Source organism: Paramormyrops kingsleyae, chromosome 14 (genome assembly GCF_048594095.1).
Source record: "Paramormyrops kingsleyae isolate MSU_618 chromosome 14, PKINGS_0.4, whole genome shotgun sequence".
In the NCBI taxonomy this organism is placed as follows: Eukaryota; Metazoa; Chordata; class Actinopteri; order Osteoglossiformes; family Mormyridae; genus Paramormyrops; species Paramormyrops kingsleyae.
This window is the reverse complement of record NC_132810.1, coordinates 4978054-5003529: the sequence shown is the minus strand read 5'-3', so window position 1 is coordinate 5003529 and position 25476 is coordinate 4978054. Positions and strand designations below refer to the sequence as shown.

The 25476-nt window shown below is 48.9% G+C and overlaps 2 protein-coding genes across 7 annotated transcripts in view; one reads left to right on the top strand and one right to left on the bottom strand.

Moving 5' to 3' along the window:
* LOC111852627 (26S proteasome regulatory subunit 4) overlaps positions 1 to 12421 on the bottom strand; it is a 58122-nt gene extending 45701 nt beyond the window's left edge. Inside the window, exon 1 of the mRNA XM_072699124.1 lies at positions 12418 to 12421. Coding sequence (XP_072555225.1) covers positions 12418 to 12419 — 2 coding nt within the window. The 5' untranslated portion in view covers positions 12420 to 12421. The remainder of the gene's footprint in view (positions 1 to 12417) is intronic.
* Positions 1 to 25476, top strand: part of foxn3 (forkhead box N3) — a 39635-nt gene that overhangs the window by 2463 nt on the left and 11696 nt on the right. For 2 of the 6 annotated variants that reach the window (XM_072699120.1, XM_072699118.1), the window contains exons 3-4: positions 13100 to 13656; positions 20785 to 20921. In XM_072699120.1, coding sequence (XP_072555221.1) covers positions 13114 to 13656; positions 20785 to 20921 — 680 coding nt within the window. In that variant the 5' untranslated portion in view covers positions 13100 to 13113. Of the gene's footprint in view, positions 1 to 8823; positions 8840 to 9020; positions 9119 to 10372; positions 10608 to 10694; positions 11114 to 12394; positions 12724 to 13099; positions 13657 to 20784; positions 20922 to 25476 lie in introns of those variants that run through there. The other 4 variants (XM_072699122.1, XM_072699121.1, XM_072699119.1 and 1 more) reach the window with 4 other exon arrangements.

The following is a 25476-nucleotide window of genomic DNA, read 5'->3' as shown; positions in this document are numbered from 1 at the left end:
TCATAAGGGGCTGCAACTTTCACACATATGAGAAGTGGTGCGTTGTCCCATAGGCCCCTGGTCAACAGTAGGTGTCGCTGTAGAGCAGGGCTGGTCTGTTTAACCCACTCTGCAGTCCTGAGGCCTCCAGGCCACCTCTGCAGCAAGGCATGAATGCAAGTGTTTGCCTTCAGATGGCTGGTAGATTGCTTGCTTGATTGAGGCAGCAGTAGCTCTCCCTGCTTTTAGCACTGGCTCTGTGTTTATTTAGTCCAAGCTCTCCAGGCTGTGTGTGTAAGTGGGAGGTTGTCTTGCAGCAGACTGCCATGAATGGGAGGTATTTTTAACCATTGGCGTGTGGGAGTCCTGCCAGCACTGCCTCTGTTCTACATCTCCCCTGACAACTCGAGACGGTGGCCAGCGGCTGGTCCCTGTGTGACTCCACCCCTTATGAATATTAAACCGTAGACCAAAGGGGGGAGCTGTGAGGCGAAGGAAAATGGCAAGACATGAGGGAATAACAATAAAAGGAACACCTGACCAGGGGCTGTTGTGAACATTCATCTGTCTGGAGGAATGTGATCCACCCGAGATCTCTACGGCTTTTCTGCATCTCCATTCCATTTCATGTGGACCCAAGGGTGAAAACAGGGTGTACTTAAGACGGATGACAGACATTGCTGCCATTTGGGCAGCTTCAGCAATGGGAGGTCCTATTCTGTCATCTGTGACCTGATCTTCTCCCAGGAGATCACACATACACAGCACCGGACACTCTGAGGGTGTCGCTGAGCTCTTCGAGGGAGGCACGTAATTCCTGTCATCCGCAATCCTGAAGGACTATAAGCCAGCAGGATCTAGAACGCTTCCAAAGCTACCCTGTGTGGGGGATGATGACGACCTCACGTGAGATGGAAACTCTGAGGTTTCTGCTCTCCCTCCGAACGTGGCCACTCAGCCAAGGAGATCAAACTGAGCTGAGAATGTTCCAGAAACGGACAGCTGTGAGGTGCAGGGTGGTGTCCTTGAAAACATCCTGCTCCATGTGCAGTCGCAGTGTTCTGTGACCTGCTCCAAGATCAGGTAATCCTGTACATCTGTAGGAGGATGTATGAAAACCCTGGGTAAACCCAGGCCCATCGCTCCCTAGGAAGGGTTCTCCCGGCATCTGTGATGTCATCAGAAGGTGACAGACACACCACAGACGTGCTACGTTCTGAATGTTCCCTGTCTTTTTCTATTATTTTTAAAAATACTTCTGAAAATGGAGTGTGGGAGATGATTGCTACATGCTCTCAAATAAAGACCCCTTGTTGTGCAGTGGTTTTGTACTGTCACAGCGGTGGCCTCAGATTTGACATGTTCAAATCCGTGTTAATGTCGAGAAATCCCCAGCAGCCTAAAGTGACAGGCTGAAGGCAGGGTGGCTTCCTGGGAAACGTACTGATGGCTGCCTGTCTCGACGTCTTGGAGACCTCAGGAGAGTCCCGTCATCTTCATGTCTGTTCAGCCAGCCTGTTATCAGTGTCATACTCCATTGATGTGGATTTCATTCTGCACTGTCGCTGAGAAGACAGGCTAACTGTATGGCCCGAGCGCTTCTTACCAGCCTGCCAGGTTGATTTACTCATACAAACGTTCCCCAGAGCCGTGAGTTCCTGGTGGTTCCTCGGGCACCCCTCATGGATTGGCTGCTCGTCATAGCTGTTCTCAGAGCTGTGCTGCAGACCTGTCCACCGTTGAAGTGCAACACTTTGCCGGTTGAATGTGTCACACACCTAAAATGCACAGCTGCACAGTTGTATATCCGGCGCTTTTTGGGGACCAGGTGCAGCTGGAATACCTGTCTCTGCTGGGGCATGGAGGTAGCAATTTGGGGATAGCCATCAGTGCACACGGCCGCCCTGTCGTACTGCTCCTCAGTTCGGTAAGTGCCCTTCAGTTCGGCCCCCTCTTCCACTGGCCGCAGATAATGGGTTTTTCTTCAGTCCCACTTAGTGAATTGCCCGGGGTCCACTTGACCAGCCTTCTCTCAATAGCTGTTCACAGCCCAGCATTCAGATCCATGAATTTGCTAATCAGAGGAGGCAAAGTGGGCCACGTGTGGTTACTCACCAGGCGAAGGGGGGAGGTGGTCCCTGACCACCATCACATTACTAGAGGCCCTTCTCCTATTAAGGGCGAAAGGTCTAAATAAAATGCATCAGAACACCGGGGGGCACATTCCCGCCACTGAGCGACCTCACTGTGGCTCTGCCTAGGTTTCCAGATGAAGGAGATCCCTTCTGACAGCTATAAGCTGAGGGCTTTAATGCATCTTATCTAAGCTAACCCAGATTACTTGGTCTTGTCAATTAGCCCTTAACCCATCAGCATGTATAGAAAACAAATGACATGGATTCCACTCATCCTTTGCTGGATTTGACACTGTGGTTGCCAGGCCAGTATGAGGGAAGGATGTGCTTCTATTGGCCAGAAAACATACTGGGATAAGAGACTGGGTTGGTCTGACGTAGAGACTCTCCGTACTGAAATACCACCCCAGATTGGTGCTGGTTGATATGGTATGGAGATGGGGCAAAAGGACTAATGACCCAGAAAACATACTGGGATAAGAGACTGGGTTGGTCTGATGTAGAGACTCTCCATACTGAAATGCCACCTCAGATTGGTGCTGGTTGGTATGGTATGGAGATGGGGCAAAAGGACTAATGACCTAGAAACCACTTGCCCTTTTGTCAGTTGACTTAAAAGCCTTTAGAGACTGTGAGTACATCCTGAAAGGAAAGCTGTTAACTTTGTAACTCCTTGACTGAGAACTTCAGTCTTTTGTGCTTGTCAGCTCACCAGAGAAAACAAAGCTGTCTGTCATGTCATTTGCCTGCTCCCTATCAGTTGACTTTGTCTAGATGGTCTAGTCCAATAAGTGAAGAGGTTACGTTGCTAGTTAGCTAATGAACGAGGTACCTTGCCTTATTCAGTCAGTGTGGCCAGTTGCCCTGCAGCATTGCTCACATAATACTGGGCTGAGATGTAGCTGAATTGCTGGGGACCAGGAATACGTCGTAACGTGTCCCAGCTCACTTGCGTTGTGACAAACATGTTTTTCAATGGTTGTTTACCACTTGTACTGGGGTTAATGGAAGGAATGTTGAATTCATTACTGTTTAAATTAGTACGTATCTCACAAATTGGAATAGTGTGTCTCAGAAAACAGATCGCATACACGTTGGCCAAGATCCTTGCCAAACAGTCTCATGGTATCAGTCCTCTGTGGTACACCATTCCGGGTATCATGTAACTGGATGTACTAGAACATTTCTCCGAAATGATGTTCTGCTACGAGACCTGTGGCCTATTTTTTCTTTGTAACCATGCTGTCACTGTCATCTGAGTGACGTGCGCCATTGGGATCACCTCTGGTCCTATTGCCTGTCTTTGTTGCTATGGCACCATCAACAACCCAAGCTGGTGCTTTCAGATGGCCACCATCTAAAAACAAGGGCTAGATTCAGCCATGTTTTCTGCAGTGGGATGCATCCCTCCAGGTATTTCTGAGGATGGTTTTCTGATTTAACTTCTTGTGTCAGAACTGACACTTCTTCACTGACTGTATACTCCCTCGACTGACTCTAGGGTCTAACCCAGAAAGATAGAGAACATTAAAAATACCTTAATTGTGTTGCACTACCTTGTCCCACACTGTGGTGTCTTCCTTTCCTTCTACATGTAGATTTATTTTGAGTTCCATGGGCTTTGAATGCAGCATAAATGGCCAGTGGAGCATAGTTCCCCTTTAAAGCTTAAAGAGCTGTCTGATGGTTGAGTCTCAGGGACCCGGCATTTGCAAGCCCAGCACTGATATTGCAGGCTTAGGCAGTGCTGTAGTGGGGTCCTTTGTGGTGTTAGACTTATTCCTAATTATCTCCGTCAGCTCCCTGTTACACACTGCAGTTGACTCCAGCAGTGTCCCTGTTTGTACTCGTGGACTCTTGCTGTGACTCTCACAGAGCTTGACGAAGGACTGCAAAAGGTGACATGGAACAGTTGTCTGCTCCTGCAGGACTCCATTACTGCAGCTCCTGTTCCCCTGTTCCTCCCACCGCCAATCTGCAGACACTGTGTACCTCACATATGGTACCAGACCACAAGGACATCAGTCTGTCCCCTGTCGAGAGGGAACAATATCTTATAGCTATGGTGGAACAAGTTTCCTATTTCTTCAGACTGTAAGGTCTTTCTCGCTCATCAGTCTACCGAGCTGAACTTCACCTGAGGAGCAGGGAAATCTCATGCTCCTCAAACATCAACACCTGGGATGTGTTGTGCGTCATGCCAGTGATCTTCATTGCCCATAGCCCACTCACTGCAGGTGCTGCTTTCTCAGTTCAGTAGTTGAACACAGAGTTCCTGCTACACCACTGGGGGGTCTCAGTGAGATTTCCTCAGTACTCATCAGTCCAGTCTCCTTCAGTTCTGGCCCCAAAGTGAGTGATGCCAGAGATTCAAGATTCAAGATTCAAAGAGTTTATTATCATATGTACAGAAAAAGTAGTATTTCTCAGTACAATGAAATTCTTACTTTATGGCCAGGGAACTCTGTCAGCAGAGAATCTGGGATGTTACTGATTTTGAAAGCTGGGCAGTGTGATTATCCTGGCCTGAGAGCCTCCCTCCAGTGAGAGCCCCCCTCCAGTCGCTGATCACGTAGCTATGCCTCTTGACTGGACCAGTCAGTTCTGACCACAGAACCTCTGGCCCTAAGACCTGCACTTGTGTGCTCAGCTTATGTGTCAAACACCAAATCATCAGCATGTATTCCTTATGGTGCATGTTAAGATCAAGGTCAGTCGTGAACATACATAGGTTAGGAGCGGTTGACCTGGAGCATACATGTGTTCACATGCGGCCCTGTGGTTTCCTAGGCTGAGGTGGAGGGCATTTCCTCCATATTTGCTGAGGTTACTGTTAATGTAAGTATTTACCAGATAATAGCATTCACCTTTGCACACTTTATCTGTGGCATAACCCACGTGTGAATGTTTAACGTTAACAGCAAACCGAAAGCAGGAAATGACAGTGTAATGATGTTTTTGCAGAACTTGTGTCTGTACTGGCATGTTGACATAGCAGGAGCAGGTAGAGGGAACACGCTCGGACAGAGCCGACGGAATGCTAATACCAAAGGAGAACTTCTGTCTGTGAATTGCATTTGATGCGGAAGGCCAAACCATCATTTATAATGTTAGAAATTTAAAAACACACGGACAGTTTATGCTGAACTTCCATCAAACAAAGACTGCACCATTACTAAAGATGTCACTTTTATGAATTGCTGGCTATGTGACAGCGACGATGCAGTGGTGCAGAAGGGAGTTGTGACCACCCAAAGCCTTCCTTTCAGGCTCACTGATTAAGGATTAGGGCCATGGGCATGGCTGTACCTAAAGAGGTAGCCAGGAAGTCAGCATGGAGCCGGATGTGCCCTGGCCTTGCCCTGGGTGCTCCACGAATTAGCCACCCTGTTAGAGATGGCATCCATGCACATAAACTACTGACTGCTTGCCCCCAGGCTCAGTGTGTAGTCATATGAGGTTAATGTTCACCCTTGTATCCCAGCCTGCAGTGGGGATCCACCAGGTCTTCCTAAAGAATGTTTCTAACCTTGAAGATCTGCCATCAGGTCTTTGGTGGTCCTTATGTTACCAGTAATCTTACCTAAGTCACAACCACAAGGCACTACTCTGCCAAAGTGACTGTGAAATGGCTTACACTTACTCAGCACTGTCTATTTCTGTTGTGCAACTCTTACTGTATTCAGCTGTGTTACTATTACTCCATGCTTACTATTATTGTACTTGGCACTAACTGCACATCCCAGTGCTGTCTGTTCTCCTTCATCACTGTGTACCTTTCTGCAAACGGGTAAGCTGCTGTGTGGAGGTTTGGCATTATTGGCTGATCTCCACTCTTAGGCTGTCTCTTAGTAGTGTCGGACCTTGGAAAGAGGGAGAACCTGAAGTCACAAACAATGCATTTTCACCATTGATTTCTTCTCAGCAGATGGGTGTGTAACCCCAGCAGTCTCACTGGGAGCTTTCAAGGCTATTGAAATGTCTCCTGTGGGAGAGGCATTAGCACTTGGCTTGGGGGAGCCTGGGGCCACAACCTTTTCCATTGGAGGTCCCTGTGGGTCTCCCTGACCTATAACCCAAGTTTGACCTCCTGTCTGCAATGTCCTTGCAGAAGCCACAGTCCCAGGAGCATGCCTCCCATTGGCCTTTTCCTCTCTGCCACGGGGGCATACGCATCTTTAGCCAAGCCTAAACTTTCACTAGTATCAATACCCTTATAAGATGCATTCACTCAGCTATGTTTTTAGGGCTGTTGCACTGAATTTTGGTGCCGACACTAATCTCATTGACTGAGGGTGAGTACATTCTGCATAGTCAGGAGAAGGAACAGCCGTGGACTCCTAGTTGGAGATGAGTATGTTCTACATGAAGTCAGGAGAGAGAACAGCCCTGGAATACTGAGCTCAGCCATGCCAGTAGACTAATACCCCTAATTCAGTGACACAGACCGATGGAAATGAAGATGAATGGTGGTGATCCCTGCAGTTCATGGGTGAGAGAATTAACACAGCTTGTCACTCCACCCTGGCTCTTCCAGTTGCCAGGGAAACCAGAGCGCGCTCTGTCCTCACTAACAGTGGTGACACACTTGCAGGGGCAGCCTTGAACAGCCTAAGATGCTGTGACACAGGTCTGCTTTCCCTTCTGACGACTGCATGAGAGTCTGGATGATTAGCCTCTGGAATTATGGGTTTTTCATGTCAAGTCATTTCATATCTTCGTATTGGCCCGTGCAAAATAAATTCTTGTTGTCTTGTAAGTAGCTAAGCATTAGCTGTCGTTGGATTAATGCCCCCAATGAGATGGCTCCCTATACCAGTGGACATTGTTGGTGTGCTTTTCTCTAAATGTAACCTTTTTGGATGGAGGAAAAAGGGTGAGAGATGACTATTTGACAGTGTTGGTATACTTCTTTCCTTAGATGTCGCGGTTTTGTGCCTCTTACACTGGATTCCGCAGTGGACATGGATATGAGCAGATTCCAAGTGATGGCTCGGATGTACATTTGAGCGTTTTGAAGCCAGTGTCTGGTTATTATTGAGACGGAGACGCCATTTTTGTAGTCATTTTTGAAACCATGCCTTTATGTTTAGTGATTGTCCTATTAAGTGTCCATCTATGCCTGTTGGTAAGCTTTGATTTGCTAGTGCCAGTGTCATTTGTGTGTTTGATGTGTGTCATCATTTTTCCCCTTGACGTGTTAAATAATATCACATGAATACGTTATTTGACACACAAAGCCGTACCAGCGATTGGAGCGTCAGCTTCACCTTCTTTGGAACTCTGCGAGTTGCCTTCAAAAGTGCTGATTTTCAGACCTCTTTGGCTTAGTATGACGTACCTTTTCTAAGTGTAACTAATTCAAAGTTCTCATTTCTGCAAATTGTAGCACTAATAATAACAATCTACTTTTAGGTCAAAAGAAATGTATAAAAAGTGAATGCTTAAGTTTTAATGAGCTGTGGTCCATGCTAGGTGCCCACTGGACTGGAGGGAACACACTAGTGTACATTAGTGTAATGCAGCTGTAATCCTGGGGATTTCTTTATCTTCCAGGGCTGAGGAATTTGTCTGTCTTCTGGGTTTAGCAGACAGTCAAAATATATCAACAATGACTATATTCTCTCCACTGGTATCAAAAAGTGATTTAATCCATCTGTTCAGTCTCTGATTGGTAGAGAGGGAGCACCCCCTCTCCTTTAAAGGGCGGCAGAAAAGTGACCTCCTCTGCCTTAGCAAGCACTTTACCCAGAAGTCCCTGGGGTGTCAGGTTACACTGCGGCGCTGTGGCAGTCGTGAGTCCATTCAAACAGGACGATCCCTAACTTCACCTATCACTGCACATGGATGACCATCAGTCAAGTGAGCTACTGATCTCCATGGTGAAGTGGATGCTTCTCCATGCCTGTCCCCCCCTTTCCTCCGCAGCAGTTAGCGCAGAGCTCTGTGATCAGACTCCCCAGAGGTAACGGGCATGAGTCACGCCTTCAGAGGTAGCGTATCTACTGGCCTGCTCTGCAAAGCAAGGGGACGTGTCTTCTTTCACCTCGCAGGGTTCTCCCCTGAGACTGAACTGCATGAAGCGGCACTCCCCTTCTACTAAAGGGTTAGATGGAAAGCTTGCTGAAAATGTCCTACCATTGTTAAATAGCTCTGCTGGGTTTAATAGCTACAAGACACTGCCAGGGCAGTTTACCCTGTGAGACACCATGGGCTGTTTGTGTATAAATCACTACTCTCAAAGGTCTGTCATAAAATAGTAATAAATAATCTCAGCAGCTACTAACTGACATTAACCTCTTTTTTACGTCTTGGAAACCATGACTCAGTACTTGGCTGCGTGTGTGAATTTATTATACGCCTGGAAATTAAAAGGAAAACAGAGACTAAACATTTCAGCCATGATTAAAACAGTATTTTTGATAAATCATGATGCAGTTTGGCCTGAGGCGGGATGTTTCTGGATGACAGTGACAAGATTGGGTTTGGAGCTGAAGCTGAAGCTGACTGTGGAAGGTTGCTCTGGTGGTGTGAAGCTAGCTCTTATCCTTTGTCTTCTACCTTTGCAGATAAGAAACCCACTTCACAGGCTGCTGTACTTCAGCTATTTACAACCTAAACTAAAAAAGAATGAGATGCAAGGGAGTTTAGACTCACCGGACAGGTAGACCTCGGGAAAGACACGTGACTCCTTTGTTGGGAGGAGTTTGCTGACAGCTCTTTAGGTAAATAAATATGTGACTCCTGTGTAGGGAGGAGTTTGCTGACAGCTCCAGCTCCTCAAGTAAACAGTAGACGTATGAGTCAGGGCTTGTTGGGGCTTTGACATAGATCTTGGAGGCTTTCTGTGGTTTTTTTGTTGTTTTTTTTTTTTTACCCCATCGTCGCATGAATTGAGACGTGTAGACGCACAAGGTCTATAAACAACCTGTCACAAAGACACGGCGAGGAGGCCAAAGCAGGAGTCCACCTCAATGAGAGTCCGAGAGGGAGCAGAATTCCAGGTAGGAAGGCTGCTACAGTATGTGTCAAAGCCTGGGCTACAACAGTATTTCTCAAACTGGTCCTCGGGGACCGTCCATGTTTTTGCTCCCGGAGCTGGCAAGTAGCAAAAACATGGACTGTCTGGGGGTCCCCAAGGACTGGGTTGAGAAACACTGGGCTGCAGTGAGTGAGTCAAAATGACTAAAGTCCTGGGGGTGCTCTCTGCCTCTTCAGTTTAAAGCCAACATCGGTGCTCTGTTGTGGTCTAGGACTCTAAGCACAACTCACCTGCCCCGGTAGCCTATGTTCAGATTTTGAACGTGATGTTCAAGCTTACTGGTACTTATCTTCTATCCTTGGTTTTCTTCAGAGTTTGTGGTGAAAATGTCCACGTTCTAAGCCCAGCATCTTTCATTGGTTCTTTTAGCTATAATCTTTGAGTTTTATCTTTTTTCCATATTTGACCAGATTTTTTTTGCAAGCTACTGTTATTTATTTGCATGTGCGTATTTCAAGTGTGGTGAACAAGAGTTGAGTACTCATCAGGGTACTTGCTGCTGCAGTATGTGGACAGGGTCTCTGTTCTTCCAGTCTGGATTTCCAGATGGTGAACCACTTGTTTGTCTCTCTGATGGAGAAAGATGTTCAGTCTTAATTTGAAGTGGCCCTTTTAACATGATGGAGACCTGCTGACAGCCTTGTTTGTGTTCACTAACCATTTATAAGGAGAACCTCTAACTGAACATCTATAAACACGTATATGTACCACAAGATGTATCAAAAGTAAATATGGAGTAGGGTCAGTATTGGTTAGGTGGAAGGAAAGGGTAAACTGGGTCACACATGCTTGATTCTTTACATCTCTGTGGTCTATGAACATTGGTTCATTGGTTCAGTTCTTGGGCTTTCAATAACACTTTCATGTTTTAATATTTATAACTAAGATCATATTTTTACAGTGAGAGTAAAATTTCAAAAATTGTCCCAGCTTACCAATTACCTCCCTAAGAACTGCTTGTGAGACAAAGCCGAAAGGATATGAACGATCGTAAGTAGGACGCTTTATATGTCGGATAACTTATTCATGTGATATGAGCAGCGTTATCGTTTCAATTTATTTTACAAATGGGTGGTCTGCATACTAGAAGACAATTCACACACTTAGTGCTAATTTAAGAGTGGCTCAGTACGACTGTAGCTATTCTAGTTCTTGCTTGGCACTTATTGCCCTGCCGCATTTTTTCTAACCCCCTACTCATGTCTGGAATAGGAGAGTGGTCTCACCCTGTAATGTCATATTTCGACTGCTAGATTTGCCGGCCTGTGCCATGCATAAAGTTTTAACGCAGGACAAATGGCTTCGTTCGGGGAAATTTTACTGGAGTAAATTCTTAACGCTATGCTGACAGTAATAATTAAGTTGCTTCGCCTTTTTGGGATAATGAGAAAGATATGGTCGTTAGTTGGAACTCCAACCCGAAAAATCAAATGAACGCGAAAAGATGTAAGGTTAGTATCAGAAGAGTGTTTACCGTAGCGTGACCCCCACCCCTTCCTTAGAGCGGGAGTAATTAATCGGTCTTTACCGGACAGCTGCTGGGCAGAGCGCGCTTAGGCGCGGACAGCCGCCGCCGGGCTCCGCAAACCCAGCCGCGGCGATGACGCCCCACCCGCAGCCTTCCCCTCTGCTCATGTGTGCACTTTTCATTCGCGGTCCACCAGTTTATTTTTTCCTCTCACAGCTAGAAGAGCCCAAAACACACACGCACATACACGCACATACACACACACAGAGGCAGACTGGCGGCCGGGACAGCAGGGGCGGTTGGAGGGTTTTCTGTGTGCCGAAGCTGCGTGCAGATGCCTGCCGGGATTTCGTCCCCCTTCCCGGGTTTTTACTCTGGAGGTCGGAGTTTCACTTTGGCTGAAGAATGCAATGGAAGATTTTGAAGGATTTTTTTGCAGAAACGTTGATCGCAGCGACAGTTTGTGCAGCCGGTTCGGTTTATACCCAGGTAAGGTAAAGAGACGGTCTGTTCGTCCTTTTAGAAACGGCGTGCTATAGGATACCGAGAGATGCCTGGGCTCTGAGATAATGCAGGGGTGGGTGCGTGCGTGCGTGCGCGTGTATAAAAGTAATATTTCTTTACCCTTTCCGTAACGATCGCTTATCGTACACTTTGTTTTCGTTGCGCCATGTGACATTGATGGTCGTGACATTCAGGCATTTGGAAATGCCACGCCACTGTCCCCAGTCTCGCATGGTTTTAACACACTATGCAGCACCGTGAAGCACCGTGGTTCGGACCCGGCCGCCCGAGCCTGACGGGCGTGCAGGAAGGGGCTCGCAGTCCGTGACGCGTGGCAGGAAGGTCCGTCCGCCCCGCTCCCCAGCCCTTACTCCAGCCCCGGGCTCTGCTTTCCAGCGCCGTGCCATTTCTTCCGCAGGATGCAGGAAACGTCAGATGTTGCGAAACAAAGTTTTCGGGGTTGCGCTTTGCTCCTTTTCCTCTCTAATTTCTCTGAGCTTGCACTTTTACTTCGAGGAGAATGCAGAGTGACGCTTCGCGGCCGCATTGCCAAACTGCCTGTGTCAATAAACGGCATTTATTTAAGTTAATATGTCCGGGATCGAAACGCCACGTAGGGGTTTAATAGCGATAGTTAGACTAGAAGTGCAGATCAGTAAAGGGCCTACACCACGGTCTGGGGCTCCAAAGGCGAAGGGTGCTCCTGCGGTGGTGTTTGTAAGTTTGTTTAGCACAAAGGACTGGAGAAGAATGATGTATGGGCTCCCTAGGGGATGCAATTGGCAGTTAAGCAAATTAGGCCCAAACAGAGTGAAGTGTTGTCATAGCAACTGTGCAATTAAATGACTTTACTGTCAGCTATAATATAATTTCAAGGACTCACGGGACCACAGCTCCCATTTGGAGACAATGTTGGATCGGCAGCTTTCTGCAAAGATCTATGCCTGGGTTAACGATATCACTTTGCTTAAGAATGTTTTAAACAGGGTCCCATTTAACATAAAGCCGTTTTCATTACATTCTGTATTATGTAAAAAATGCTTAATTCCATGTCCATTGTCTAATGGGTTATTTTTCTATGTAGCCTTCCTGAAGCCTTAACTGCTGGCAATGTATCGGAAAGCTTGTTTTCGTAAATAAATCATGAGACCTTTGTCATTTGTGAAGTGCACGTCATTCTATGGAGGTGTACAGTCAGCGTCCCGTTAGCACAGGGACCTCGTAGAGGCGGGCCTGTGTGATGGGGGCGGGCTCACAGCCGTGTCAGGCTTGCGTCTGTGCTGTCGTCGATCCCGAACGAACGGGGAAAGCTGCGCTTCATGCACCGTGCGCTTCCACCCCTCACTGCTCTTTCATTTAGCGGACGTCGCATCCTGCCGCTATATAAAACCCTGTGCTGTCCTCTGTCCGGAAACGATGCCGCACTGAGCAGTTCTATAGCAGGCGGATATTTTTCAGTAACTGCTGTGATTAACAAATCCGGGGAAATGGAGGGATTAAGGCATACGTCGGCTGGTTTAATTAGATAGACAGTGAGGCCGGCTTCCAGAGAGCCCATGACAGCTGCTAATCCAGAATGCCAGTGGAATCACAAGGTAACAGTCAAAGATTTCAGCTCCATTGCTGGGTGAAACCCGCAGAATTGTTTTTAATTGCTGTCCCTGAAGGAACCCCTTCCATTTATTCAGGATCATTATATTGAAAATGATGTTAATGATTTAATGTGGGTGCTGAAGTAATCCCCTGGTTGTGTCATACCCAGTGGGGTCAGAGCCAGGCTGTCGGAGGAGCACTAGCAGATAGTTAGTTGCGGCCTTATCTATGAAACCATTGTGACCTAGGGTGTGTGCACCTTTCACAGTGCTGAGCTTGAAGCCTGCTTGACCCCGGGTAGCTCTGCTTGACCTTGGTTGAACTCCGTCGACTTTGGCTGACCCGGCTGCGTTGATCACACGATCTGCCTCTCCACAGGTGTTTAGCTCTGCATGGGTCCTGTCATGCCTCCCAGCAAGAAGCCGGAATGTTCCGGCGTGGGCGTGGCCAGCGGGCTGAGCCCCCTGCGTGGGACTCGCTCGCTCACCAGGACCCCGCGGGAGGCCGAGGAGATGGAACCAGGCTTGGCGGCTTCGCGCCCCGAGCGCCCCCACATGGACGATGAGGAGTTGACCAACTTAAACTGGCTGCACGAGAGCAAGAACCTCCTCAACAGCTTTGGTGACCCGGTGCTGCGTAGTGTGAGCCCACTGCAGGAGCTGGAGGACGACGGGCCACCCTCCCCCGTGCCCTGCGACCCGCCCCACGGTGCCAGGCACAGCCCCAACTGCAAACCGCCCTACTCCTTCAGCTGCCTCATCTTCATGGCCATCGAGGACGCGCCCGCCAAGCGGCTCCCTGTCAAGGACATCTACAGCTGGATCCTGGAGCACTTCCCGTACTTCGCCAGCGCCCCCACAGGGTGGAAGAACTCTGTCCGCCACAACCTATCCCTCAATAAGTGTTTCAAGAAGGTGGACAAGGACCGAAGTCAGGTGAGGCTGTGTGTGTGGTCTCGGGGGGGGGGGGGGGCTCAGTTGAGCTCCTGTGGAATTTGGCCCTTTCACATGTAGTTTATCAGGCTCACTTTGTTGTGTTTGTGTTGAAAAGGTGCGTCTTTGTGTGCTGTTTCTCAGAGCTCAGTCACGGAAAAGGTCATGCCTTCATGGAGGGCTGTTCCTGTACCTTGGAGAGATGTCCTTAACCTCGGCCGCTCCTGTTCAAAGCTTGGATGTATAAACGGCCACAGGAGAGTGTCTGGGTGTAAACCCACAGTGTGATGCAGTGTGTTGACAGGTCGGGACTTTTGAAAGGTGCGCAGTGTAAAGTCACTTTTATGGAGGCTCCGGAGTGATCCGCCCTCTGGCCTGGCAGGGATAAGTGTGTTTTTTCAGCAAATTCAAGCTTTCTATTCTCTCTGTATGAAAGGATGTTGTTGAATGTAACGCCATTTTAGTACATGTGCAAAGCTGTGACCTACTTTTCAAAGGTTTAATGAAATAAGTGGGTCTGTTTTTTGTGTAGATCAGGATTGCTTTTGGGTAGCCTGATGTAAATGGGACTGTATTCTTGGTGAGCTTGTCTTGTTATGTGGCGGATTTTTGGACCATATGAAGGTTTATGTGAGATGACATAGAGAGACCATAGGAATGCGGCCAGTGTGAGGCATGCAGCAGCAATGAATCACAACCAGAGAGAAGAGTTTGAGGTGTGAGGGTTACTTCAGTGGGGGGTGAGGAGTGGGAGTGCGTTAGGGGTTAACCTAAGAGCAGTGAGGGCTGTAGCAGGAGGAATCTCAGCACGTTTACACTGGTGTGTGTGTGTGTGTGTGCGCGCACGCATCACTGTATGTGTGTCCAAATGCATGCACGCACGCGCCGGTTTGAGCGGTACAGCTGATCATGTGACTCTTACAGTTCACTGCCATCTGGTCCTCGGCTGCAGCGCGAAGGATTTTTTTTTTTTTTTTTTTTTTTTTTTTTGTATATGCGTCTCCATAGAAACTGGGTTGCAGTTGACATGGAAAGAAAGCAGTTGCCGTGGCAACAGGGACACCAATGCCTGAGTGTGTATGTGTTTCAGGATAAGGCTGATGTGAAGCCACTGGAGCAGTCTCCCCTCCCCATTGCTCAGTCCGTTCGGCGTTGTCCTCTCAGGGACAAGCCCTCCAGCTTTTGCACAGTTTCTCGGACCAAGAGCGTGTCAGTGATAAGGCTCTGCACGTGGCATTCTCCACCACGTGCCCGTTGAAAAGGAAAGGATCTTCCAGTGACAGATAAATCCTTACCTGGCCTAGGGTCACATCCTTTGCAGGCTGTGTAAATTACCACTCAGTTAATGGATCCATAATCTTAAATGCGTGGTCTTAACTATAACTGGCATTGAGATCACTTGTGTGAGGCATACTTGATATCCAGCCATCTTTCTGCCACTTCTCCTGGTCAGGGTTGGGTGGGGGGATTGGAGACCATCCCGGGCAGCACTGGGCTGGGGTGTACCACCCTGAGCAGGATGCTAGTACATCACTGGACAGATGGGGGGGGGAAACCCACAGGACACAGGTGTCCAGTTTGCGTTGGTTTGGCTGTAGAGAGATGGTGAAGCGTTACCTGGAAAAGGGACAGAGCTTTTCTCCTGCAGGACGGAGCCCAGACGTCGGAAGGTGAGTTTGAAAAGCTTTAATGAGCCGGGTCACTGCTGCTGCTCCACTCCGCCGCCTGCTCATTGGCAGGCCTGTTGTTTCCATGGCGTTGTTTACAAACACCCCGCTGCCATTTCGGGATCATCGGCTCGGCGCCGCTGAGGCGGATCGGCGAGCGCCGTGTCGGTCTGCCGCGCGGGCCCCGTGCATGACGCCGCACGTCGGCGAGTGGGCCCGTCCGTCGCATTCCGCGCCTCTCGATAATTTAGGACCGTGACGGTCACATCATCGTCGTTTCTGCCAGGACGGAATACGGTGCCGTGCGGCACGTGGGACGCTACTGATTATTTGTGCGGTCGCCATGGAGATGGCAGCACTGCCTGACACGTTGGGGACGGAAAGGCGCCAGGAGAGTGACCAGGTGGAGTGATCATCCTGCTATGTCCAGGTGGGGCCCCCAGTGTGGGCCGTGGATGCCCCACATTGAGCCTGGGTGGGACGGTCTGACCACTTCATATCTGAGTGTGTGTCACCTAGTGCTGTTATGTAGATCAGACATCCATTCAGTTAAAAGTGGTCCTTGAGATGGTAAGAGTGGCCTAGTGCTTTTAAGCTAGGGCCCACTGGATAGAGACTGGACTTGCTGGGCTTGCTTCTCAAGGTGATTAGAGCGCCGCCCTGTTGTTCATGTAACAGTGCAGCGGGCTTGTGGTTGGTTCTGACTGATCCCTGTTCGTGGTGCTGCCCCCTGCTGTCTCCTTGCCGTACCCTCTGCCTTACCTCTGATGCTGCAGCATATGTCATTTCTCTGCCTTTTACAGTTTTCCCTGATAGAGCAGAGAGAGTTACATGCACTTGTTATGGAGGCATGGTCAGGGCAGGTGAAGCAACCATGGTGGTGGGTTTGGGTGGGCTGGGGTGAGTGGTGTGTGCGCCGTGACGTTACTAGAGGGGAGCAGCTTTGCTGACATACCGTGGTCTCGGCCAGTGCAAACAGCCCGTCGCCCTGCAGGGGTCGCTGTGCTGGATTGGGAATGGGGGCCACCTCCAGTGGTGATAAAGTTTGTGCTGTATTCGAACCGCAAGCCACAGAATCTAAGCTGTGCATGAGTAGCTGTGTGAAGCATGTGACGGCGTGAGGAGGCCACCCCCCCCACGACAGTGTGGTCGGCCCAGTGCTCCCCGCCGTATGCCGGCTTTGTGGGGGACGCCATATTGCCTGTGAAAATCTCCCCATGCTGCATCTGCCCGGCCGTAAACGGCGCTGTGCTCCGAGAGAGATTCTGCCTGCTCTCCCCGCCTCGGCCCCACCGTACCCACCGTTGTCTGCTTGTTCATGACTATTCTTGTCTTTGAAGCGTCATCATCTAATTTTAGCTGGGTTGCTACCTTTAAAAATGCAGACAGGCAGGTTGTTGGTAGTTAAGGACACAGCTTAGTGGCCTGAAGGTAATCAGTTTGAGTCCCAGTAGGACTCCTGTCTTGGTACCTGCCTAACTGTAGTACCGCTAGACTTGGGGTGGTACCACAGTGAAGTGGTATACCGCAGTATTTTGAACTCTTGACGCGAAAATTATCCGTGTGGGGTGGGATGGCGGGTGGTCAATCATGAAAAAATGCCCCCCCCCCAGCCCCCAACTGGCATGTTGTGTCATGTATTTTATGACCAAGACTTCAGAATATCGTAATTGTGTTGCTTTTGAAAATACTGCAAAATACTGTTTACCATGGTATGATGTCTGAATGGTATGACGATACGAAGAATTAGATTAGAGCTGTCACGATAATTATTATTATTATAATTTTTAGCGTGTCTTCCCCGTTACTCGGCAATATGGTGGAAGGAAGATGGAGAATAGTGGATTTAGGGTCCAAATAAAGAATGAAAGCCTTAGTTATGTGGAAGCACTTCACATGAAAAGTGAATGAAAATGCATGCATCTGTCAGTATTGCAAAGCAGAACAGCATGACTGCAATGCAACTGCTTAAAAGAAGGCATCCATCGATTCACCCAATAATGCAAAGTTAGCCACAGATGACTAAGATATGTGCCCTTTAGAATCCTATCCCATCTTTGTTATCACTGACTCAAGTCATTTAGCTTAAATTACGTTCTGCGATTCCTTTATCTCAAGATAATCACGTTGAAAATGAGGGTAGCCTTGTCATTTAGTCGTATCATCTAACATAGTGCATAATACGATATGTAATAATATAATATTAATTAATAACCATTATATATATCTGACAGCTGTGTATAACCTTATTTTTTGAATGTACTGGGTGTGTTGTGCAGGCCTGAATGAAGTTGAGAAAAGTCCACATAGCAATATATATATTTTTTTTATATATAAATATTGTGATAATTATGAAACTAAAAAGAAGCTGAAAATTTACCCAAAATAATGCATAGCCAAATAACTTATCTACCAATTGAGTATGTCAGATAAGTCGGTGGTGACACTGTGACAGTGCGCTGACTGTCACAAAGCAGTGCTGACAAATCACTTGCTAATGCTCAATAGTCTATGGAATCCAAAATATCTCCATACAGCCGAAGGTGAATGTCTTCTGGTGACTAGTGTCTTCTTTGTTTTTCTCTTCCTCACTCATTTAGTTAAGTTGGTCACAAACGTGCCACCCTTTTTGTGAGTGAGTCCGACAGCAAGGACGAGAATGATTATGATTGATTCAGAGAGTGCATGCAGATCTTGTGCAAAAGGAACCATCATTAAAATAGCAAAGCTCGCTAAATTTCCTCTGACAGAGTAAAAATGTTTTGGTGTAACTTGTCTTAACCCAGCTGACTATTGCAGTCCTTGCGATGTGACAGTTACATGTGCATAACATGCAATGTTGATATTAAAATCGCACATTGTGCAGGTCTGCTATTGAAGGTGGCACGTTGGTGCTTTTGGTACCTCTGTCACTGCACGCTGTTGCTTTGTGTGTACGGCGTTTGCATGTCCCCCTTGTGTGTCCATGGATTTACTTAGGATAGTCCGGTTTCCTCCCAAAGTCCAAAAACATGCAACTTTAATTAATCGGAAGTGCCTAAATTGAGTGTGTTTGTGAGTGAGTGCACTATGCCGTGGGCTGGAGCCTGGTTCAGGGTTGGTTCCTGTGTGTGTGTGTGTGTGTGTGTGTGTGTGTGTGTGTGTATGTGTATATGTATATATAATGTTCTATATAGAAGACTACTTGATAAATCTTCTTATTAATTGGTAGCTTTACTTTGATTATTAATGTAATGTGACTGCCCTGAATTAGTGCCCAAGCCTAGATACTGCTTTTGGTTACAAGGCTATGATGGGTCTACACTGTTAATGGTGATTTTACAGGGGTTGGTCCTGAAAGGTTCCATCCTCAGAGTGTACATGCAGTTAACAGAGGCCCTGAAGGGATCCACTGGCAGAGCGTACGTGTAGTTAACGGTGATCCCTGAGGGGTCTGTCCTCAGAGTGTACATGCAGTTAACAGAGGCCCTGAAGGGATCCACTGGCAGAGCGTACGTGTAGTTAACGGTGATCCCTGAGGGGTCTGTCCTCAGAGTGTACATGCAGTTAACAGAGGCCCTGAAGGGATCCACTGGCAGAGCGTACGTGTAGTTAACGGTGATCCCTGAGGGGTCTGTCCTCAGAGTGAACATTCGGTTAACAGGGGCCCTAAATCGGGGGTCTTGCAGAGAGAATCTGCTTTGAATGCACAGCAGAAGGATGGGTCTCATGGCTCTAAATCCTCTTTGTTCCTCTTTTTGCTGGACAAATACTGTAATTAAACTCGCACACCGGTCCTTTGCCCATGTCAAAGCCTCCTGAAAGGCAGCTTTAGACCAAATGCTTCTCACCAGTTCCATATTTCACAGTCCTTTCAGGCAGACTGCGGGACTGAGGGGAGGGAGAGTCTATGTAATGGAAGGCTTTTATTTTTGCATGGGAGCTGATAGGATTAACCGTCTTGATGGTGATGAAGTGGGGCATCTTCTGAGACCCACGCTTCCAATGTGAAGGAAGCATCCCTCTGCCAAGACTATCAAACAGCTCCCATGTGCTCTGCTGCTGCCTGTTGCCTTGGCGACCAGTGTAATCCAAGTATTTTCCCTTTTGCTCGCCCTCCTCTGCCTCCGACGGGGGCTCCCATCTTGAGGCCGTCGTCACTCGGATGCCCCTGCTGCTAGGATGGTGAGATGGGTAACAGGGAGAGCACTGAGGAGCCCACCAGTGTGTCCTGATTACAGGATGTTTTTAGAACCTCAGCCTATCTTGCTCACATTGGAAACATGGATGAAAATATATATAATGACATGGTGTGACGGTTCCTAAAATGAGAGGTGCTTCTAAACTTCTAGCCCACGAATATATTCACCTTTGATGACTCCTTGGAGGTTGCTGAAGTCTTGTTGAGTTCTTGGAAGACACAAGCCTTAAATAGGAGGAGGTCCATGTGCTGTTCTGCACAGGAAGCACAGAGCAGAACCAAAAATGTTTGTGCTGAAGCAGAATAAGGAGCACGTCATGCTGACAGTGTAACACAGAGTAGAGGAGTACACCTGAGGTCTTTTCCAAGGTCGTACTGTTCTGGACATGTGTTCTGTGGCAGCAGTGGGGGGGGGGGCGCGGTGGTGTTTTCAGTAGCTTTGTCCGCTGAATCCCGCCATCCTGCAGGTCCTTTGGCAGAACCTCTCTCTTCCAAGAGGAAGGAAAATCCTGGACTGGGAGTGATGGTTCTAGAGAGGTAGAGAATGTGTACATCAGCAAAGGAATTCCAGGCTGTAGGAAACCGGAGAAAGGGCAGGAGCTCCGAAGGTCATCGTTATTGATTTGAAAACAATATTCATCCTCCCTGAAGGAGGATGAGTTGCCTCTGATTCTGGATGAATTTGATTGTCTTGCTGCGGGATACAGTGACTCTGTCTCGACTCATGAGTTTGCACTGGCTCGAGGCCTGTGTGTGAGGTCACCGTTCTGCGCACAATGCGATGTTGTTTTTAGGGTCACCGCTGTCATCTCTCACAATCTAAAGCGAGGGGAGACGCTGTCGATTGAACTCCAAATCGGACTTTATCTCACTGGCATGCAAATCATTAACTTGCCATGCCGTGCTCGTTGTTGTGGGCGGGGGAGGGGTGCGGGGAATCCCGGCCCGCGCGGCTCCGCTGTCAATGACACGGAATTCTGATGAAGCGTGTTCGCCCCACGTGGGCGTGGGAAGCTCCTGTGGGAAGAGCTGCCTTCGAGAGGCTCTCGTGATGTCAGTAGATGTGAGGACGCATCAGGTGGACACTTAGGGGCGGGAATACGCCGGTGGATGTGAAGCCTGTTTGCTGATGGGACTTTTTGCTGCTCGGGTTCAACAGTCGGAGTCCCCCATCTGAGCAGGTGAACGAGGTGGCCCAAGTGAGACTTCCTCAGTTCGACTACAGCGTCGTCGTGCTCTTCCTGAGGTGCCTGATTCCCTGTTGCTCTCTCTCTCTCCCCACAGAATATCGGGAAAGGCTCATTGTGGTGCATAGATCCGGAGTACAGGCAGAACCTGATCCAGGCCCTGAAGAAGACACCCTGCCACCCTTACGCCCCCGTGCTGGCCACGCCCCCCGCTTCGCCTCAGGCACGTCAAAGGTAGGCAGCGGGCTCCTGGTAGCAAAGCGGGACAGATGGTATAATCATCTCTCTGCCTTAACTGAGAGGGCAGGAGAACTGAAGAATGGGATTGTTGGACCATGACATGCCGCATGGCTCATTCACACACCATCACAAGTTTTGCTACCCCAACAGGTCCGTGCTGGGTACGGTCCGAAATGTTCTTCTGCATGCTTTCCCACCAGAACCTGAGCAGAAACTTGGGCTGACCGTATGCTTGTGTGCTGTTTTCTGCTTCCCTGGCTCGTAGCTCTGAGTCATTATGTCACTTTGGGTCTCTCAAGCAGTCATGGACAGCAGGGGACGAGCTGTTTGGGAGTTCCTCAAGGTTACAGCTCTAAGCTCGCCTTACGTTCTTTCAAGCCGAGGCTCCTGTCAGTTTCTTAAAGGTGACGTCTTCTGCTAGCCTTAGAAGAAGGAGGCGTCCTGCTAGGTCCATCTCCAGAAGGACTAGACGTGCTTCTGCCTGCTGTGGTGCCCTGGCTGGCTGTGGGCTTCCAGTGAGAGAGCAGCAGTGATTGGTGGTGGTGGGGGGGGGAGCGACTTGGCTCTCTGCCCCCACCAGGCCAGATGGCATGAGCTGAGTGCCAGAGTCTAATGAAGAGTTCATCTGCAGCAGATCTGCGAAACACCAAGTTCCTAGAGGCCAGTCGGGTTATACCATGATCACCTTCCTCTTCATCAGCTCCTCACACTGGCCTGTTCCTCATCACCTGTATCGTCTTCATCATAATCATCATCTCGTCAGACTGACCCTTATTTTTTTTAAATCATCTTCATCACACACTGTCGTAACAGTGACCTACTCTAGACCATCACCTTCATCATGAGTTCTGATCTGTTGTCTTTCTGTGCATATGGTGAGATTAATGTACTTTTTGCATCCTCTATTTTCAAGCGCACATATGGCTATGCTAGCGTTTGCGTGTAGTATATGCGTATTTGGAAGTGCTTTGATAGCGACAGGGACGGGGCTTTGTGCTGATGTGAGATGCTGCCCTGACAGGTGGAGCTCTGCTTTAAGTTCCCCTCAGGGCCACTTACAGCCCCCATGTGCCTCGGCCAGCCTGTTTTAGGGGTGATCAGCAACAGCAGCTGTGCTCAGGAGTTCACTGCTGCATGTTTGCCCTTGTGAGGTGATTAGCGTGATGGTTGCCACGGCAACGGGAATGCCTCCATGGTAACACATAGCTGAGACAGGTGCAGTTGCATCACAGGGCTATTTGTTGCCTGGCAAAAGGACAGGCCATTAACGCAGAGAGATACGCTATCACCCTGGCAACACAGCTCTCCATGGCAACACCAGATGGCTTGGAGCTTATTTTAGGGTTTTTGTACCTGCTTTTGTCCATCTTTATAAAAATCCGTGGGTCTGTGAAGTATTGGAGATGACAACTGGTGGCCCTCTGGCTCTGGGAGAGTCCTTATAAACCTGCTTCTGAAAGGAAAGAGCAAGCAAGCGTTCAATGTGGAAGAGTAACCCTGACTAATCTCACACAGGCGCCGCTGTCTAAGAAACAAAAAAAAAAAAACTACAAAATCTGATCTACAAATAAAGGTATATGCCTGTTTATTTCTGTGCTTCTGATTGGTTTGTTTGTTGCCGTGGCTACAGTAGCTCTCTGAAGGGCAGTACGGTGGCATGCTACCCGTATCCATTCCGCACTGCATTCCTCTCTCCCAGCCCACGAGGTCCCGTGACGCCGGCTCCATCCCCCTGGAAACAGGAGCTGAGGGCTCACTCAGAGCGCCGTGCTCCCATGCGTCAGTCTGGATCGTCTGCCTGAAAGGGGGCTGCACTCAGGGCAGACTCTAAGCATGGCCCCCAGCCAAAGATAACTTTGCAGTCACTTAAAAAACCTTTAAAGCTCAGATTTAGGGTCCCAGAAGAGCTCATTGTTCTGCTCTCTGTCCTCAGCCCAGATTGGACTGCAGTGTTTTTAAGTGTGCTGGCTTGAGCACTATTGAGAGAAGGGTGTCCTGAAGAAAGGTTTGATGTGCATGTTGGATAAGTCTCTCCTTTTGCACCTGTGGGCATCGGTGCTGAGTGTTTGTTTCTAGTTTCCTGCTGCCTAAAGTATGTCTGACTAGATGCTGCCGTGTCCAATGGAAAATATTTCCTTTTGAATCCAAGCATTGGATGCTCCCCAGCATTTGTTGGCTGTACTTCACTTATGCACTACAACACATTCACCTCATAGTACATGAGAACATTTCTCATTCCACAGTACAAAACTGTGCTCCTCTTTGTTCCTTTCTACCCTGCCCCTGCTCCTCCTTGATGTTCCTCCCTTCTCCGTACCTCTGCCCTGCTCCTCTTTGGGGCTTCTCCTTCCTCTTTACCTCGTCCATGCTCTTCCTTGCTGCCTCTCCCTCCTCTGTACCCTTTGGCTTGTTCCTCCTTGGTGTTCCTCCATCTTTATGTCTCTTGCTCCTCACTGTTGCTCCTTCCTCTTTTGTACCCCTCCTGTGCTTCTCCTTGCTGTTCCTCTCTCTTTCCTTATTTCCTTATACCTGCCCTGCTCCTCTTTGATGCTCCTCCCTACTCTGTACCCCCCCCCCCCCGCTCCTCTTTGATGCTCCTCCTTGTTCCCTACCCTATATGTGCTCATAGGAGCTCTTCTGATTCTCCTCCTTTTTTGCTGACGTTCCTCTGAATCCTGAACCTCTGACCTCCTGAGTTGTAGATGACATGGGTCAGTAGACAGACAAGGCCTTTCTGTCCTCAGTGTACTAAGCCGTCACTGTGTTTGGTGACCTCCTCCTACATCAGAGTGCCATTCCTCTGTGTGCCATGATACACGCATATCACAGTCTCTCTCCCACTGGCTTGGGCACTGATCTTCCCAGTGTTCCTGACAGCAAATACTGCCTAACGTGTGTTCGCTGGTTGCGATGGCTAAGCTAAAGATAATCTTTGTGGTTTAATGGTAAGCAGAGGTCAGCCGCAGGTGAAGTAACCTTCCAACTTATGGAATATCCTGTGTTACTTCTGGAATGCAGGCCGCTCCCGCTGACCATGTGACCTTGAGAAAGGCGTCATTGTGAGCCATGCACTCCGGGTGAGGGACCCAGTATGAGCATAGTGATAAGTGCACTGGGGAACTCAAGCAGGATTGTGTTGAGCTGGAGGGCTGTGATTTAGGGGTTGTGCACTTTGGAAGGCAGCAAGCCAAAGGAGGGGCTCACGTGATTGGGGCAATAATTCTACAGTCACACTTGAGATATTCTGCCAATCCAGTTGTGGATAGGTGGCACATCCTGGCCCAGAAAAGCGCGTCTGTGGGGCTGGCCCTTGGCAGCCTCCTGTCAGCTGGATTTCACATACGCCAACACGCTCGCTCCTGGCAGAGGCTGCCTCCGTGCGTCGCCGGCCCTTTAAGGGGCGGAGCCGCTCCGCAAGTCGCAAATCTTCGTGCCGACGCTGCGTTTCAGGGGCGCAGATTTTGTCAGATGCCGTTTTGGTGTTTTTCCAATAAGCCCCGCGGAGTTTGTGTCATTCAGTTGGGCAGCTCAGCCCTATAATCTGACTCTGTTCCAGTGTGTCCCGTTTCGTGCTGAAACGTGGGGGAGGGAAATTAAAAAATTATGGCTGTACTTCTCGGCCCTTACAGCTGGTTGGGGGAAAAAAAAAAACTGGGCACTGTATTATAAGCATGTGGTGTCCATGGCAACACATACCATAGTCGTAACCCGACACCAGGCATATGTGCGTGTGGAATAATAGAAGATGTTTGGGCTGGCAGGCGGGTCTGGAGTGGCCCAGCGGTGCGGGGTTAAACACCCCTGTTTGTAAGCCAGTGGCACACTTCTGAGTTTGGGATAGCAGCCGGCTCGCTGTTCTCTTCTTACTAAGCTAGCACACGGCCGCTCGCCGTGCTCTGAACGAGGATCATGTGTGCTCAGAGCACCCGAAACTGCAAGGGGGGAAAAGTTAAACGTTTGGTTTCTAGGCAACTAATATGCTAATGAAGATATCAGTCCTCCCAGGCACCTGGTGAGATGGGCTCAGGCGTGATTAATCGCTCACAGCAAAAGTCAGACAAGACCCTCAGAACTGTGTAATTACAGTATCAGTGGGCCGGGGAGTGACAGCCCTGTGATCAGGCTTTCCTGTCTGACCTGACAGATCGGTCGGTCGGAATCCGATCCCCGTCGCTGCTGCGGGCTGCGTGTCTCAGCTGTTACGCACGGTGCTCTTAACTAGACCGCGATGCCCTGTTGTGGCTTGCAGATGTGACAGAGAGAGGCCATGTTCCCTGAAGGTAAAAGCCTGGTTTCTTGATGACCCAGACTGCTCTCCTAGTCCCAGTGTCTCTCAGCCCAGCCCTTGGGGAGCCATAGACAGTCCAAATTGTTAGCCCATCTCCATGCATACCTGAACCAACCAAGAACTCCACATAACTGGTACAGGTGTCCTGGAAGCCAGGAGGGAGACAGTGAGGACTGTCTGGGGTCCCCTAGGACTGGATTGAGAAACAGAGTTAATGCACCATAAGAAGATTTAAGATGGAGGCGCAATGGAGTCGGCGAC